The sequence below is a fragment of the Halichoerus grypus genome, chromosome 13 (assembly GCF_964656455.1).
Source record: "Halichoerus grypus chromosome 13, mHalGry1.hap1.1, whole genome shotgun sequence".
Lineage (NCBI taxonomy): Eukaryota > Metazoa > Chordata > Mammalia > Carnivora > Phocidae > Halichoerus > Halichoerus grypus.
The window spans coordinates 76,984,136-77,002,791 of record NC_135724.1 but is presented as its reverse complement, the minus strand read 5'-3'; the positions used below and the strand labels follow the sequence as shown (position 1 = coordinate 77,002,791).

Here is an 18,656-nt window from a genome sequence, read left to right as displayed (position 1 = left end):
CAGTGAACATTCGTGTTTTTGTGGGAGCGTAAGTCATCATTAAATGCTCAGGAGTACAACTGCTGAGACATACGGTGTGCATGCTTAGTTTTGGAAGAAACTGTCAAGCTTTTGCAGCGGCTGAACAATTTCTGTTCCCACCAGCAATATCCGAGTGATCCACACCTGCATCCTCCCTGGCGTTTTGGTCTCATTGCTGTTTTTTTTTATGTTAGCCACTCAGGCAGGTGTAAATGATGTCCCACTGTGGTTTTAATTGGCATTTCCCAAATGGCCAGTGATACTGAACATCTTTGCACACGCTTACTTGCTACCTGTCTTTGGTGAAGTGTCTGCTCATGTTGTTTCTCTAGCTGAATTGTTTGGGTTTTTACTGTTGGATTTGGGAGTTCTTTATATACTCTAGATATTCCTTCTCTGTTGGATAGATGGTTTGCAGATATTTTCTCCCAGTCTGTGTCTTGTCTTTTCATCCTCTTAATGGGATCTTTTGCAGAACAAATTTCTAAATCTTTGGTGTGGTTCAGTTTATCAATGTTTCCTATATACATTGTGCTTTTTGTGTCGAGTCTAAGTCTAAGAGCCTTTGGATCCCAAAGATTTTCTCCTATGTTTCTTTTCTCAAAGTTTTATAGTTGTACGTGTTACATTTACGTCTGTGATCCATTTTGAGTTCATTTTTGTATACAGTGAGTGGTTTAGGTCAAGGTTCATTTTTTGGCCTGTGATGTCCCGTGGCTCCAGCACCATTCGACAGAAAGGCTATCCTTCCTCCAGTGAATTGTTTGTGCCCCTGTCAGCAGTCAGTTGGGCATATTAGTGTGGATTCTCCATTCTGTTCCGTTGATCTGATACCACCCTGCAATGAGTCACCTTGAGCTGATACCACACTGGAGCACCTATGTTAATCTTAAATGTTCAGTTAATGTTTTAGTAGTCCTGTTTTGAAAAATGGAAAGAAACAGATGCCCACAAATACTTTTAAAAATGATAAGTTCATGAGAAGTTGCAAAAACTATAATAAAGAGGTCCTGCCGTACCCATCATTCGGCATTCCCCAATGGAAGCATCACCTAGAACAGTAGCCCAATACCGAGGGCCAGGACATTAACATCGGCACAGTAGTGCTCCCTTAACTACAGACCCCACTAGGATTTCACCAGCTTCTTTTTTTTTTTTTTTAAAGATTTTATTTATTTATTTGAGACAGAGAGAATGAGAGAGAGCGAGCACATGAGAGGGGAGAGGGTCAGAGGGAGAAGCAGGCTCCTTGCTGAGCAGGGAGCCCGATGCGGGACTCGATCCAGGGACTCCAGGATCATGACCTGAGCCGAAGGCAGTCGCTTAACCAACTGAGCCACCCAGGCGCCCCGGATTTCACCAGCTTCTGCATTAGCTCGTGTGTTCTTGTATGTGTGTGCACCCGTGTGTGTGTGTGTGTGTGTGTGTGTGTGTGTGTGTGTGTGTATGGGTAGGTCTGCATCATTTCATCAAGGTGAAATTAATTTTAATAATATATTTTATTTAACCCAACATAGCCAATATATTACCATTTCAGCGTGTAATCAATATAAAAATTATTGAGAGACTCTACGTTCTTTTATTCATACTAAGTTCTTAAAACCATATCCATGTACCACCTGTGCTGTTATATATTCATCAATAAGTTGACTCACTGTGTATAGAGCTTATTTAAAAAGATAGTTGATATCCCTGCATTCAATGGAAAACTGACATGACTTGCCATAATAGAAGGAAACCATAAAAATAAATAGGATATGACAAAAAGGTATAATTCCGTTCCACATAGATGCCGTAGCCTGCCTGAGGCCTGCTCCCTCACTGTCAGAAAGGGGGATTATGAAGTGTTATAGGAGGGGTTCAGGACACCGTAGCACCAGACTGACCTTTCCCATAATCGGAAAAGTTAAAGGGGAGCTAGAAATAGAAATCACACTGTGATTCCGTATGATAAGACCCCATGCCAGTGAACTGTCCAAAATCATCTCGGGAAGAGCAGGAGGCCCCCGCCATGCTTCACCCCTTGCTTCCTGGCTCCTGGCAAACAGGAACAGCGTTCTGGGGTGCCACGCCCCGTGCTTGGGACCAGGGACCCAACGGTGTGTTAGACAAGGTCCTTGCCAGTTTAGTGGGGGTTGTGCAGAGTCAGACGGAGGCAAACCCAGGGGCTGTAAGAGCACATAGGAAGTACCTCTGCCAGGCAGAAGGCTACCTGCTCGCTTTCCAGGCAAGAGGGGTGAGGAAGGGCCTCTAGGAAGAGGGGCCGGCAAGAGCAAAGCCCGAGGGCAGACTCGTGCATGATGTGGGGTGTGTATGTGTATCTGTGTGGGTTTGTGTGGGGAGGGCGGGAAGTGCATGGTGGGCGTGGTGGCTGGAACATAAAGGACAGGAGGGTGGGGGTGACAGTGAGAGGTGGGGCTGGGGAGGAAACAAAGAGGAGGCTGCTGAGGGGTAAATGCATTGGGGGGGCAGGCTGGGACAAGCAGGCACTGGGAAGGAGGCTACTGGGGTCGTCCTGGTGCAGGGTCATGGAAACCTAGCCTAGAAAGGCAGTGGGAATGGGGAGGTGTGATGGGACGAATCTTCTGGAGGTCAGTGGGTGGGAGGACAGGCCTTTGGTCAGGGTGGACCCTCAGCCTCTCTCTGGAAGCCCTGAATAGCTGAAGGATTCCCCACCCCTCCCAGCCCGGCCCAGGGCAGGCTCTCTGCCCTCTCTCTTCGTGCCCCTCCACCCCTTACTTAGATCAGCTCGTCTGCCCCCACTTGCGCCCAGAGGCCTGACAGATTCAGAGCCTCAGTTACCTGGGCTGTGTATCAGGAACAATGCAAGCTGCCCTGCAGTCTGCTGACATACCACAAGGAAAATGCTTGAAATCTGTAATCCTTCTGTAGGGCCATTGCAGGAGTAAAGGGGAGAGGTCAGTTTTGTTCATCTTTGTGTCCTCTGCTCCTGGCCCTGCGCCGGGCACGTGGGAGGCCCTCAGTAAATGTGTGGAGGGAGTGGATGGATGGATGGAGCGGGGCATCCTGCTCACCTTGTTTCCCCATGCCTAGTGTGGTACCTAGCACAGTGTGGGTACTTCCGAATTATGGGTAAATGAGTGAATGGGGAAGGAGAAAAGGTAGTAAGAAAGGAAAGAAACAGTCCTCTCCCTTCCGAACCCCCTAGGCTTAGTACGCTGCCTGCAGAGTAGAAGTTCCACAGATACTTGAATGTATGAATGAATGAGTGAATGAATGAATAGGAAGGAAGGGAGGGAGGGAGGGAATATGGGAAGAAAGAAGTAGCCTCGCACACGTTTGTGTATCCCCAGGGCCTAGCCAGTGCCCTGCACATAGTAGGTGTTCATTTAATATCCGTTGGATGTCCATGAATGATGGCTGGGTGTCTCTGGGGCTCAGGGTCCCAGGCCAGAGCTAGCATTCTCTTCTGGCTTGGGCTGGCTCTCCCCAGGGGTGACCTTGCCTCTGCCCCGGCAGGTGGACGAGCAGATTCACGCGTGCTACACACAGACAATGGCCGAGTGGCTGGGCTGTGAGGCCATCGTGCGGCAGAGGGAGCGGGAGTCCCACGCGGCTGCCTTGGCTAAATGCTCATCAGGGGCCAGCCTGGACAGCCACCTGCACCGGATGATGCACCGGGACTCCACCATCAGCAATGAGGTGATGGGCGGCACCCACCCGGGAGCACGGGGGGCAGTAAAGGCTGGGATCTGTGCCGTTTATTGTAGGAATGGTGACAGCTGGGTGTCTGGAGCCGTCACCCCTAGCGTTTGTCAGACCATGGAGTTTGACCGACCTGTGTTTGAATCCAGCCTCACCATTTCCTAGCTGTGAGGCCTCGCAAGCAAGCACCTTTACTTCTGGGCCTCAGTTTCCACATCTACAAAATGGGAACAACCATTTGCGTAGGGGAGGTTTGTGTGCAGCTCACGTGAGATAGTGCACACAAAGCGCCTAGCACAGAGCTAGACTTTCATGTATTCAGCAAATGCTCACTGAGTGCCTACCAGCATGCCAGGAATGTCCTGGAATGTCAGGAACGCTCCGGTGGCCAAGTCAGACCTCTCGGCTCTCACAGAGCCTCCAGTTCAGCAGCCCAAAGAAGGAGCTGAGAAGAGAGTTAATTCTCTTCCCCAGCGGTGTATACTCATCGGGTTGCCAGCAATCATGCTGCATAGCATAGCAGCAACCACCAAAAGTCAGCGGCTTCTAACAGTAAGCACTGAATGTATACGCATGGATCTGGCTCAGCCGAGCACCTCTGAGCGGGGCGGGCTGGGCTCACTCTTGCGCCCACTGTCAGTGCCTGGTCAGCTAAAAGGTTTGTTGATCTTCGCTGGGCTCTCCCCCACGTCTGGGGTGACCGGCTTATGCTCCCCGTCTCATCCCCCAGCAGGCTGAGCTGGGCACATTCTTATAGTGAACGCAAATCATAAAGAGACAAAGCGGAAATACACACAAGGGCTGGTTAAACCCCTGCCCTGGCGAGGTTGCTAACATCCCCCTGGCCGAAGCACGTCACAGGGCCCAGCCTTGCGAATGAGTAGGCAGGAGTTAGAAGTTATAGGGCAAAAGCATGCAGACAGAGAGGGGAATAACAAAAAATCAGGCCCTTAGTGCCAACCAGTCACTCGGAGTTGAACTTATATATGAGCCAGAGGTCTCAAGTACAGGGCAGCTAAAGGTAGGGTTTTCCAGTTGCAGGAGTGGGAGGTGGGGTCCTGTGGGTTCTGTGTGGCCCCTGAGGCTCCAGGGAACAGAGGGAGACCCCCCCCCCGCCTTCTCGTTGTACAGATAGGAGGCTGAGGCCCTAATAGGACTTGCCCAAGTCAGGAATAGAGATGAGACCACACTTGCAGAATCCCTGCTTGAGCTGAGGGGCAGGGCCCCAGAGCTGGGATGCAATGCCTCACCCCTGCTTTCTCGGCCCCTTTTTCTATCAGTCCTCCCAGAGCTGCAGTTCCGGCCGACAGCATGTCCGCCTGCAGAGTGACTCCAGCAACAGCACACAGGTGACCTTCCGGAGGCCCCGCGCCTTCCCCATCCTCCCCTTCCCCCCCATCCCCCCCCCTCCAACCTGGAGTAAAGGCACTGGACATCCATCATCTATAGGTCACTTATGGTCTATTTGTTTTAGCTTTTTATACTAGCATTAAAAATGGAGTTTTTAGTTGCACAAGTAATACATGAATCTCTTCTTCTAAATAATTAAAATATTGCAGAGAAAGCTAAATTTGGCTTTGACCATTCCTAATCCCCACTTGCGCTCCCTAGAAATAGCATCATTTAGCTGTGTGTCCTGTCACCCTGCTGATTGCCTATACATACACAGAAGTATGTACACAGTACGTAAAGGATATATTGCAATGTTTGATAATTTTTGAAAATTTCTACATAAATGCCATCGTATGTGTTGGCCCACAGCTTTCCATTTTATTCAGTGAAATGTTAACTCATCTCACTGGATATTAAATAAAAAAGCAAAGCCCCCAAAATATGCACACTGTGTCACCTTTTGCATAAAAAGAGGAAATATTAATATTAATATATCTATTTTCAAAAACAATGGGTGAATAAGCCAGAAACGAATCAGAATGGTTACCTACAGGAGTCAGGGAAGGGGCACAGGGAAAGAAGCTACATTTCCATGAATACCCCTTGTTCCCTAGTTCCAACTTTGGAGTTAGATACTTTTTTTTTTTTACATAATTTAAAACAATTGAATCTAGAAGAAATTTTTAAAAACCAAAAACGTGATTTTAACAGCAAATCAGATTGGTGACATAAACACACAGAGAAGAAATATTTCATGTCCCCTTGGAACATGGTCTTATCTCCTTAATAGGATATGATCTCAGGACACAAAGAACCACAGATAAATCTTTGAGATGTATCCTGGAGGCTTTTCCACAGTGGTTCATACATATCTAACTACTTTTGAAAATTGATCTGTAATAGCCAACCACGTGGATATGATATGCTGTTTTTAGCCTGTTCCTTATGTTTTTAACTAATTCTTTACTTAAAAGATCTACGTGCATATAATTTTGTGTGATGAAAGGTGCACTTCTTGCCGCTTGAATTCCCAGGTACTCCCTCCTCAGACAATTTCAATGCTTCTTTATTTCTGGATTATTCTATGCATTTTCATGCAATAGGTCACTTTTTAATTTTTACAACGGGAGCAGATATTATACCTGGTTCCACCCCACCCCTTTTCCCAACTGTATAGTATTCCACGTGCATGTTCCATATTTGAACCCGTCCCCCGCTGATGGGGATTTAGGTTGCTGCTGGAAGCAGCGCCACAGTGGACATCCTCGTCTCTCTGTTTTTGTGCACCTCGTTTTCAGGTGTTTGAGTCTGTGGACGAAGTAGAGCAGGTAGAGATGGAAGGCAGGTTGGAGGAGAAACAGCCCAAGATCCCCAATGGGAACCTGGTGAATGGCACCTGCTCCCCGGACTCTGGCCATCCCTCTTCCCACAACTTCTCCTCGGGCCTCTCGGAGCACTCGGAGCCCAGCCTGAGCACAGAAGACAGTGTCATGGACGCCCAGCGCAACGCCCCCCTGGCGCTCCGACCTGGGGACAGCAGCGCGGATGACGGGCAGAGCAGCGAGGCCACCACCTCCCGGGAGGAGGCCCCCCGCGAGGAGCTGGCTGTGCAGGACAGCCTGGAGAGTGACCTCCTCGCCAACGAGAGCATGGACGAGTTCATGTCCCTCACTGGCAGCATGGACGTGGCCCTGCCCGAGAAGGAGGGGGCTGCCATGGAGGGCTGGGGGGGCGGTGAGGTGGAGAAGCACAGCCAGGTGGACAGCGAGGACAACCTCTCAGAAGAGCCCGAGATGGAAAGTCTCTTCCCCGCCCTGGCTTCTCTGGCCGTGGTCACTTCTGCCAACAACGAGGCGTCCCCCGTGTCTTCCAGCGGTGTCACTTACTCTGTAAGCCACCAGGGTTCTCCTCCACTCGGTTCTCTCACCTAACAGCTGCGGGAGGGTTGGGCGTGTCCCACGAGCCTCAGTTTCCCAGCACGACCTCTGGTCTGCTACATTTTCCCCAGCACAGAGGCTGCCCTGGAGAAGCCCCTTTGGGAGGGAAGACAGTATCCTACCTCAAGATCACACGCTGTGCAGTTCAGACTGTCCCAGGTTCAATCCCAGCTGAGGCATGTCTCTTTATCTCTCTGAGCCTCAGTTTCCCTATCAGTTGGGTACCTTCTCTCTTGAGCTCAGAATTAGTGAGTCCGGTCCTCCGTGCCTGACATGTGGTGAGCCCTCCCCGTCAATAGCAGCCTTGAGGATGAGCATCTTGGTGCACACTCAAGTCCAGCAACTTTTAAATACTCAAGTTTGCTTTCTTGCCAAAAAGTCCAAGCCAAAGGATGTCAGCTGAATGGGAGGTTTTCTGAGCCAGGCGTGGTGTTTCCATTTTCCTTTAAAGAACTTACTTCTAAGATATACTTGCCCATAGTTTATATATAGAGTCAAAACAAACCAGGCTAAATAGGGAACCAGAAGTGCTCCCCACCCACCCGCATGGAGCTCTCCCAGAGGCAGTGGAGGTTACTTACTCTGCCCAAATTATCTGGTGTTTACCCTCATGTCTGTAAATAACATACTTGTATTGCTACTTTTTGATCTTTTTTTTTTTTTCCTTTTTCTTCAGTTCCAGACATTCCACACCCACACCCTCACCCCACGGGTGACACCTTCCCAGCCCTATCCATCCACTACAGTTATAATCATTTTAGTTATACATTATGCTAGTATAACAACATAATGTATACACCATCTAGGAAGCTGTATTTATTTTTCCTTTCCTACCAAAAAAATTCTGTTTTCCCCAGATGCATTTTCATTTCCTTGTCTCTGTTTTCCTTTCCTATGTTTGCCACATGTGGATCAGCAGTTCACTCCCCAACCTCCAAACTCTGCCAGTTTTCTAAATCTCTCCTGGAACATTCAGACACGTCAGCTTTTCTGTTCATTTTTATGTCTCAAGAAGTCTCCCCAGTGGCCTTTCCCTGTCCACTGCTCCCGATAGATAGCTGTCATCTTAGATTTGTCTTCACCTTCATGTAGAAGTTACTCTTGCTTTTGGATTATCCACCTGCATACGTTGTAAACCTGACTCAAAGCTGTTAATTATCCAGGGAGATGTATTTTACACTTCACTTGGCACCTCTATTCACGACAGGCATTTGTCCTTGAGACCCCAAATGTTAGTTTTTCTTCCAGGCGTCCCTTACCAGGGATGGGGCTCTTTGGGGGTCCCACCTTAATGTAGGAAAGTCTCTTAATAGATTCCTGACCTTAGGGGAGAAGGACCCCAAAACCATTCAATCCAAGCTTACATTTTGCCAATTTGGAAGCTTCCTTCAAGGCAAAAGCCAGATTTGGTATTTTCTTGCCTTTTTGGGTTAAATTTTGGCCTTGAAATGTTCCGTATTTTTCTTGCCATATCATTGCACCTTTTCATCAGGTGGGGTCAAGGCAGCAAGTCCAGCTTATGGCCGGAACTGGACTTCTGCTCGCTTCCTCCATTCTTCCTGTCCCATGTTCAGGGGGTGGGGATGCACCTCCAGCTAGTTATAACCCTTGTGCGCTCAACGGGGATAGTTAGTGTGTGCACCTTAGAGAATTGTCTTGTTTCATAGAAGGGAGAAAAACAAAAAGAACTGTCATCATCCCGGGCAACAACAGAAAGGAAACCAAACACCCACGCGGTCCAGGGAGAGGATGTGCATTTCAGCGGCACCAGGAGCCGATGAGGCGGGAGGAGGGAGAACCTGTGGAATCCGACCTCTGGGAGGAGTGGGGGTGTAACTGTTCTTTCCTTCCCCTCCCTGGGGGCCTGCAGCCGGAGCTCCTGGACCTGTACACGGTGAACCTGCACCGCATCGAGAAGGACGTGCAGAGGTGTGACCGCAACTATTGGTACTTCACGCCCGCCAACCTGGAGAAGCTACGCAACATCATGTGCAGGTGGTTGGGGGTGGGGGGAGGGGGTCTGCAGGGGCGCGGAAGAGGGTAGCAGAGGCAGGGGCCCCAGGGAGCCCAGCCGGATGGCCACCTCTGCCCCAGGCACCTTGCCCACCTGGCGTTTATGCCAGCCCACACTGACAAGATAACAGTCAGACTAATGATAATAACAGAGAGCATTTTTTAAGCCCTTACTGTATACCAGGCTTTCTCCTGAGCCCTTTACTAAAAGCTGTTTCACCTTGTCCTCAGAGCAAGCCTGTGGGATGTTAGCTCCCACCCCCCTACCCCACCCATCCCCCATCTACAGAGGAGGAAACGGAGGTTGAGGGCCACCACATTGCTTGAGTCCCCAGCGGGGCAGTTGGCTGAACGGGAGCTCATACTCACATCTCTTAGGTTCTAGAACCTTGTGCTTTATTTCCTTAAGCCAAGACCTGGAGCTTCTTATTACTTTTCACTACATACTGAATATTTTATTTCTCAAAATATGAAAGTAACTCAGGCTTATTAAAAACCTCAATCAACCAGCAAAACCAGAAGTTCATAAGGTCCAAAGAGAAACTGCTTCCCTCTCCAGTCATAACGCCCCCTCCCCTAGACAATTGAGTGAACATCTTCCCAAGCCATGTATGTATTATACGTGTAAAATAACACAATAGATTGTATATATTGTATAATATCACATGAGTGCCTATGTGTTTTAATGTTTTTTAACATGTTTTTTTTAAAACACATATGTGTTTTATGTTTTTTTTTTTAATTTTACCTATATGGGATTAATACTATGTTTTCTACAACTTGCTTTATACACTTAATAATGCATCCTGGACATCTCTCCATTCTACTCTAACTCAGGGGCTCACAAACTACTAGTGTTGCCCACAGGCCAAATCCAGCCCAGCACTCATTTTTGTAAATAAAGTTTTATTAGAACTCAGCCATGCCCATTTGTTTGCATAGTATCTATGATTGCTTCTGCAGAGTTGAGTAGTTAAGACAGAGAACATACAGCGTGCAAAGCTGAAAATAATTATCTCTCAGGAAAGGTTTGCAAACCCCTGCTCTAACTCATTTTTATTAATAAGTACTGTCTCCTAACTATTCTGTTTTATAGTCTCCTAAGCAATCATTGCCTCTCAAAATTGAGTTGAGGGGATACAAATATAATGAACTTTAATTTACTATGTTACATTAAAATGAAAAGGTGCTGGGGAAGAAGGAAGGATAGACCAACCTTTTCTGGGTTATGGCTTTGGGAGAAATCATGGAAGGCCTCACAGAGGAGGTGACATTCAAGATGGCCTTTGGCAAAATTAGGAGAGACTCAAGAAACCACTTGGCGTACATATACCCTGCGGTGAGGCCACCTGGGTTCAAATCCTGCCTCTGCCGTTTATTATTAGGTGAATGACTCTATGCATGTCACTTATGTCTCTGGGCCTCAGTCTCCTCATCTGTAAAATGGGATATGATAATACCTTTCTCATATGATTATTTTGAGAATTTCATGGTGCTATACATGTTTAGTGCCTGAGTATACGGTAAATGCTCAGTAAATATTAGTTCTTATTATTAAGGGGCAGATGGGAACTCCAGGCACAGAACTGCTACGGCAAAGCCCAGGGGCGTGAATATGTGCCAGAGAGGAAGAAGTACCAGAAGGTGGTGGTGGGGCGGTGAAGATGGATGGGGAGGAGACACTGAATGCCTTGTACCCCCAGTGAAGGAGTTTGCACGTTGTCTTGTCATGTAGCGGAGAGCCTGTGAGCATGTGGTGCTCTGAGTTGGGCTTTAGGAAGCCCATCGTGGTGGCTGAGAATAGGATATTTGAAGAGTGTCAGGCTGGGGTAGGGGATGCATGTGGGAGCTGAAGGAGTGAGTGGTCCAGGTGAGGGATGGGGGACAAGGGAGGAGGGAGAGGACGAGTGGGTTGGAGAGACAGGTCGTGAGTGCCATCCACGGGCCCCTTGTCTCTCTCACAGCTACATCTGGCAGCATATTGAGATCGGCTACGTCCAGGGCATGTGTGACCTCCTGGCTCCATTGCTGGTCATCCTGGATGATGGTGAGTATGTCCTCCCCACTCCAGGGCCAGGGGTGCGGTTTTCTTCCTACTGCAGAGGAGGGGTGTTCACCTCATTTTGTGACTCCGTGGAACGGGTCAGCATAGGTGCTCAGAGGACCTGTTGGTGAACACACCAAGGTCCTAGTGAAGTAAAAAGTCTTGATGTTCCATATTAGCCAACACTTATTGCCAGGTGCCCAGCACCCAGCCAGGCCTCTGCTGGCCACCTATTGTACAGACATGAATGGGGACAAAGAAGAACCCAAGGCCAGATGTCTTCACTGGTGAATTCTACCAAACACTTAAGAATTAATACCAATTCTTCACAAACTCTTCAAAAGGTAGAATAGGAGGGAATACTTTCCAACTCATTTTGTGAGACCATTCCTTATATGAGGACCCATCGGTACCTTGATATCAATACCAGACAAAGATATCACAAGAAAAGAAAACTACAGACTGATGTCCTTTTATGAATATAAAGACAAAAATCCTTAGCAAAACACTTGGCAAACTGAATCCAGCAAGGTATAGTAGGGCTATATATCATGACCAAATGGGATTTATCCCAGAAACACAGGCTGGTTCGATGAAGTAATTCACTATATTAATAGAACAAAGGACAACAATGAAACAGTCATCTTAGTTGACGAGGAAATGGCATTTGACCAAATCTGACACCCTTTCATGTTAAAAACACTCAACAAACTAGGAATAGAGAGAAACTTCCTAAACATGATAAAAGGCACCTGAGAAAAACCTACAGCTAGTTCATACTCGATGATGAAAGACTGAATGCTTTCCTCCTAAGATCAGGAATAAGACAAGGATGTCCACTTTTGCTACAAAAGATTCTAGACAGGACAATTAGGGAAGCAAAAGAAATAAAAGGTAGCCATACTGGAAAGGAAGTAAAACTATCTACTTGCAGATGATGTGATTTTTTTGGCATATAGTAATCCCAAGGAATAAGAAAAAAAGTATTGGAGGGGCACCTGGGTGGCTCAGTCGGTTAACGTCTGACACTTGATTTTTGACTCGGGTCATGATGGCAGGGTTGTGAGATTGAGCCCCTTGTTGGGCTCCACACTGGGCATGGAGCCTAAGATTCTCTCTCTCCCTCGCCCACTGCCCCTCCCCCCCCAAAATACTGGAGCTAATAAAGTCCAGCAAGGTTGCGAGACACAAGACATATATACAAAAGTCAGTTGTACTTGCCTACACTGGCACTGAACAATCCAAAAGTGAAATTAGGAAGGCGATTCCATTTGTAATAGCATCTAAAACAAGATATTTATGAATAAATTTAACAGAAGAAGTGAAAGATTTGCAGGTTCAATTACAGACCGCTGTGACACAGCGAATATTGCAATAAAGCGAGTCAAATGAATTTTTTGATTGCCCAGTGCATATAGAAGTTATGCTTACACTACACTGTGGTCTATTAAGTGTACAATATAGCATTATGTCTAGAAAAATAATGTACACACCTTAATTTAAAAATACTTTATTGCTAAAAAAAAAATACCATCATCTGAGTTATGGGTGAGTCATAATCACTGATTACAGATCACCGTAACAAATATAATAATAAGGAAAACGTTTGAAACATTGCAAGAATTACCAAAATGTGACACAGAGACATGAAGTGAGCAAATGCTGTTGGAAAAATGATGCCGGTAGACAGACTTGCTTGGTGTAGAATTGCCACAAACCTTCAATTTGTAGAAAAAAAAAAAGGCAGTATCAGAAAAGTACAATAAAACAAAGTATGCCTGTATACCAAAACTGTAAAACCTTGTTGGGTTTTTTTTTAAAGATTTTTATTTTATTTACTTGACAGAGAGAGACACAGCGAGAGAGGGAACACAAGCAGGGGGAGTGGGAGAGGGAGAAGCAGGCTCCCCATTAATCGGGGAGCCCTATGCGGGGCTCGATCCCAGGACCCCGGGATCATGACCTGAGCCGAAGGTAGATGCCCAACGACTGAGCCACCCAGGCACCCCCTGTAAAACATTGTTAACAAAATTAAGGATCTAGGGGCGCCTGGGTGGCTCAGTCAGTTAAGCATCTGCCTTCGGCTCAGGTCATGATCCCAGGGTCCTGGGGTTGAGCCTAGTGGGCCCCCTGCTCAGTGGGGAGCTGCTTCTCCCTCTCCCTCTACCCCCGCCCCCGTTCATGTACTCTCTCTCTCTCAAATAAATAAATAAAATCTTTAAAAAATTTAAAGATCTAAATAAATGGAAAGACATCTCATGTTTATGGATCAGAAGACTTAGTAGTGTTAAGATGGCCATTCTCTCCAAATTGATTCAGTGCGATCCCTATCGATATCCCAGCTGCACTTTTTGTGCAAATGGGCAAGCTGACCCTAAAACTCATTTGAAATGCAAGGGACCAAGAATAGCAAAATCAATTTTGAAAAAGGAGAAGATGTTAGAGGACACACAGTTCCCAGCTTCAAAACCTACTACATTATAGTAATCAAGAGAGTGTGGTACTTCCACAAGGTAGACACGTAGATCAGTACAATAAAATTGGAAGTCTAGAAATAGGGACGCTTCGGTGGCTCAGTCAGTTAAGCATCTGCCTTTGGCTCAGGTCATGATCCCAGGGTCCTGGGATCGAGTCCCGCATCTGGCTTCTCGCTCAGCAGGGGAGCCTGCTGCTTCTGCCTCTGCCCCTCCCCCTGCTTGTGCTCATTCTCTCTTTCTCTGACAAATAAATAAATAAAATCTTAAAAAAAAAAGGAAGTCCAGAAATAAGTGTTTCTGGTACATTTACATCAATTGATTTTGACAAGGGTGCCAAGACATTTCAGCCCAGCAAGGAAAGAAGGGTCTTTTCAACATATGATGCTGAAACAACCAAGTATCCACATGCACAAGGTTGAAGTCAAACTCCTGCTTCATACTATATGCAAAACTACTAACTCAAAATGGATCATAGACCTAAATACAAGAGTTAAAACAATAAAATTATTAGAAGAAAACATAGGCATACATCTTGGTGACCTTGGGTTTGTGACTTTGGGTGTTAAGCAGTGGTTTCTTAGATATGGCACCAAAAGAATAAAGTGACAAAATTAGAAATAAATTGGACCTAACAAAATTAAGAACTATTGTGCTTCAAAGGACACCATCAAGAAAATGAAGAGAGCCCAAAGAATGGAAGAACATGCTTGCAAATCACATGTGTAATATAAGGGACTTAGATCCAAAATATGTAAAGAGCTCTTACCATTCAGCAAGAAAAAGATAAATGACCCAATTAAAAATGGACAAAAGGTTTAGATAGAATTTCTCAACAGAATAGAAGACCTACAGGTGGCCAGTAAGCATATTAAAAGATGCTCCATATCTTTGTGTCCCTAGGGACATGCAAATGAAAACCACAATGAGATACCACTGCACACCCACTAAGATGGCTAGAATCAAAGCCATGGAAACTATCAAGTGTTAGTGATAATATGGAGACGTCAGCGCCTTTGTACTTTGCTAGTGGGATTGTAAAATGTTTAACATTTTGGAAAGCAGTCTGGCAGTTCCTCATAATGTTAAACATAGAGTTACTGTGAGACCCAGCAATTCCACTCCTAGGTATACCCCAAGAGAAATGAAAACATATGTTCACACAAACACTCTGTGCGGGAATGTGCACACAGCAGCATTATTCACAATAGCCAAAAACATGGAAACAACCCAAATGTTTATCAGGGATGCATGCATAAACAAAATGTAGTGTAGCCATATACTGGAATACTGTTTGGCCAAAAAGTAACTACTTGACACATGCTACAATGTGATGACCCTGGAAAAGTCTATGCTAAGTGAAAGAAGCCAGATGTAAAAGGCCACATAGTGCATGATTCCATTTATTAGAAATGTCCAGAAGAGGCAAAGCTGTAGAGACAGAAAACAAATGACTGACAGGGGCTGGCAGAAGAGGGATATGGGGCATGACTGCTGATGTGTGGGGTTGTCTTTTGGAGGTGCTGAAAATGTTCTGACCTTCGAGAGGATGGTTGCACAATTCTGTGAATTATACTAAAAATCCGAGCCTTACATTTAAAACAGTGAATTTTATGCTGTGTGAATCTCAATAAGGCTGTTAAAAAACAGGGAGCATAACGCCCTACTCCTTAGACACGGGCTGTGCATCGTGACTTCCTTCCCAGCAGTTCAGTATAGAAGGGGGTGCGGGTGGGAGGGAAACTGTGTGGTAGAGAGACCATGACAAACACTGTGACAGCGAGGTGACCGAAATCAACATCACCGGTCAGAAATCATGTGGGTAGCAGGTGCTGGTGACATGATGTGATTAAAATAGCACATTACCCATGTGGTCCTTCTCCCAATAACCCCAAATCCCAGTCTTACCGTGAGAAAAACATCACAAATTCCAATAGAGAAGCCTCACCTAGAATACGTGACAACTGCTCTCACAACTTCCAAGGTCATGACAAACAGGGAAAGCCTGAGAAACTGTCCTATAGAGAGAGGAGAGGAGAGGGGGAGACCTGTACTAATGTGTTATCCTAGATGGGTTCTTGGAACAGAAAATAAACAAAACTATGGAGTTTAGTTAATAATGTGTCATCAGTGGGTCGTTAATTGTAACAAATGGACCATGCTAAGATGTTCTTCATAAGGGAAACTGAGTGTGGGGGTATATGGAAATTGTCTCTGCTCTCTTCTCAATTTTTCTATAAATCTAAAGTGTTCTAAAAAATAAAGACTTTTTTTTTAAGATTTTATTTATTTATTTGTCAGAGAGAGAGAGTATGCGCAAGCTCCAGCAGGGGGAGTGGCAGGCAGAGGGAGAAGCAGGCTTCCCTTTGAGCAGGGAGCCCAATGCGGGGCTCCATCCCAGGACCCTGGGATCATGACCTGAGCTGAAGGCAGACTTGTAACTGACTGAGCCACCCAGGCATCCCCAAAATAAAGTCTTTTTAAAAATGAAGATCTTACTATGCCTTGGGAAACCTTCCAGTCTAGTGTAACTTTCTCCCAAGTTACCAGGTGTAAAGAGGAAAAAAAAAAAAGGTACCATTTTCAAACAAAGTTATCTAAACGCTGGCTAAAACAGTATGAAACAGGTTTCTTTATTGCGGGACTTCTCAGAGCCTTTACTTTCTCAATTATATGTAGTTCCTCTCTAGCATTTCCCAAAGTTATTGGACCCTTTCTCTGCATAATGCCTGTTAGCACCCTTCTGGTATTGACAATCGCCGTTTTAATTCAGCAGTTCCCAGACTTGAGAAATCCATGAACTGGTAGAATTTTGAAAAAGAAAAAAAAAAGTTTGGGACCAACAAAACATCATCAACTTTTTATTAGAGCAAATAGGGATCTTTTAAAAAGAGTATGTGGGGGCACCTCAGTGGCTCAGTCAGTTAAGCATCCAACTCTGGGTTTTGGCTCCAGTCATGATCTCAGGGTTGTGAAATTGAGCCCCTCATCGGGCTCAGCGGGGAGTCTGCTTGAGATTCTCTTCCTCTCTCTCTCCCTCTGCCCTTCCCACAGGCGTGTGCTCTCTCTCTAAAACAAATAAATCTTTTTTAAAAAAGTAAATAAAAAGAGGATCTGGTGTCATCATCATTTCCTAAAAGAAAGGCTATTTCGACCCCTCAAAGGTGGAAAGCATGTGGTTAAGACTGCAGAGCATTCCCTGACATGGGATACACGGACTCTCCCTTGTCTGTGTGTGTCTCCTCTGGCTGTGGACCTCATGAACCAGCTCGGGGCCTTCGACCTTGGGATCACCTTGGGAGCTCCTGTTCCCCGGGCAGTGGCAGCTGTTTCTCCTGTGCTCTTTCCCCAGAGGCCCTTGCCTTCAGCTGCTTCACGGAGCTCATGAAGAGGATGAGCCAGAACTTCCCCCACGGAGGCGCCATGGACACGCACTTTGCCAACATGAGGTCGCTGATCCAGGTAGGACCGGTCCTATTCAATAATGTAACTTCTTCCACCTCAGCCCAGTGGTCCTCAAATCAATAGGCTAGTCATGCTTAGTCGAACTCAATTCAGTTCATTCCAACTCCCATCAGCTTGAATCAATGCCACGGATTCATTCTCACTGAGCATTTATTCAGTCCAGGCCCCCTGGCTACGTAATGAACAAGATGTGGCTACGTAATGAACAAGACTTGGCTACGTAATGAACAAGCCCTTAAAAAGATGTTCGCTTGTCAGGGAAATACAAATCAAAACCACACTGAGATACCACCTCACACCAGTCAGAATGGCTAAAATTAACAAGTCAGGAAACGACAGATGTTGGTGGGGATGCGGAGAAAGGGGAACCCTCCTACACTGTTGGTGGGGATGCAAGGTGGTGCATCCACTCTGGAAGACAGTATGGAGGTTCCTCAGAAAGTTGAAAATAGAGCTACCGTACGACCCAGCAATTGCACTACTGGGTATTTACCCCAAAGATACAGATGTAGGGATCCGAAGGGGTACCTGCACCCCAATGTTCATAGCAGCAACGTCCACAATAGCCAAACTGTGAAAAGAGCCTAGATGTCCATCGACAGATGAATGGATAAAGAAGATGTGGTGTGTATATATACAATGGAATATTATGCAGCCATCAGAAAAATAAAATCTTGCCATTTGCAATGACGTGAATGGAACTGGAGGGTATTATGCTTAGTGAAATAAGTCAATTAGAGAAAGACAATTATCATATGATCTCACTCATATTTGGGATTTAAGAAACAAAACAGAGGATCATAGGGGAAGGGAGGGAAAAATAAAACAAGACGAAATCAGAGAGGGAGACAAACCATAAGAGATTTTTAATCATAGGACACAAACTGAGGGTTGCTGGAGGGGAGAGGGGTGGAGGGATAGGGTAACTGGGTGATGGGCATGAAGAAGGGCATTTGATGGAATGAACACTGGGTGTTATATAAGATTGATGAATCACTGACATCTACTTCTGAAACTAATAATACACTATGTTAATTAATTGAATTTAAATTAAAAAAAAAAAAGATGTTTGCTTGTATTGGTCCTTTTCCTGAAAGTAACATCTGGGTATATTTCTCTCTCTCTCTCTCTCTCTCTCTCTCTCTCTATCTCTCTCTCTCTCTCTCTCTCACACACACACACACAGCTTTATTGAGATATAATTCACATACCATGCAATTTACCCTTTTTAAATATACAATCCAGTGGTTTCTAGCATAATCACAGTGGTGAAACCATCACTAATTTCAGAACATTTTCAGCATCCCAAAAAGAAACCCTAGTAACCATGGTAACATCAGTTCCTCTCCCCAGCTCCTGGCAACCACTAATCTACTTTGTGTCTCCATAGATTGACCTATTCCGGACATTTCATAGAAATGCAGTAACATGACATGTGGCCTTTTGTGTCTGGCTTCTTTCACTCAGCATCCTGTTTTCAAGGTGCATCCGTGTGGTAGCAGGTGTCAGGAGGCCATGACTTTTTATTGCCAAATGATGCTCCACTGGTGGGCTCTGCCACGTTTTGTGTATCCAGCCATTCACTGATGGACACTTGGGCTGTTTCTAGTCTTCGGCTCTTGGGAATTGTGCCACTGTGAACAT

General features: G+C 45.8%; 1 protein-coding gene across 2 annotated transcripts in view; it reads left to right on the top strand.

Moving 5' to 3' along the window:
• Window positions 1-18,656, top strand: part of SGSM1 (small G protein signaling modulator 1) — an 86,951-nt gene that overhangs the window by 62,048 nt on the left and 6,247 nt on the right. For both annotated transcript variants that reach the window (XM_078060845.1, XM_036105209.2), the window contains exons 17-22: window positions 3,502-3,684; window positions 4,968-5,036; window positions 6,378-6,968; window positions 8,887-9,011; window positions 10,994-11,076; window positions 16,900-17,009. In XM_078060845.1, coding sequence (XP_077916971.1) covers window positions 3,502-3,684; window positions 4,968-5,036; window positions 6,378-6,968; window positions 8,887-9,011; window positions 10,994-11,076; window positions 16,900-17,009 — 1,161 coding nt within the window. The remainder of the gene's footprint in view (window positions 1-3,501; window positions 3,685-4,967; window positions 5,037-6,377; window positions 6,969-8,886; window positions 9,012-10,993; window positions 11,077-16,899; window positions 17,010-18,656) is intronic.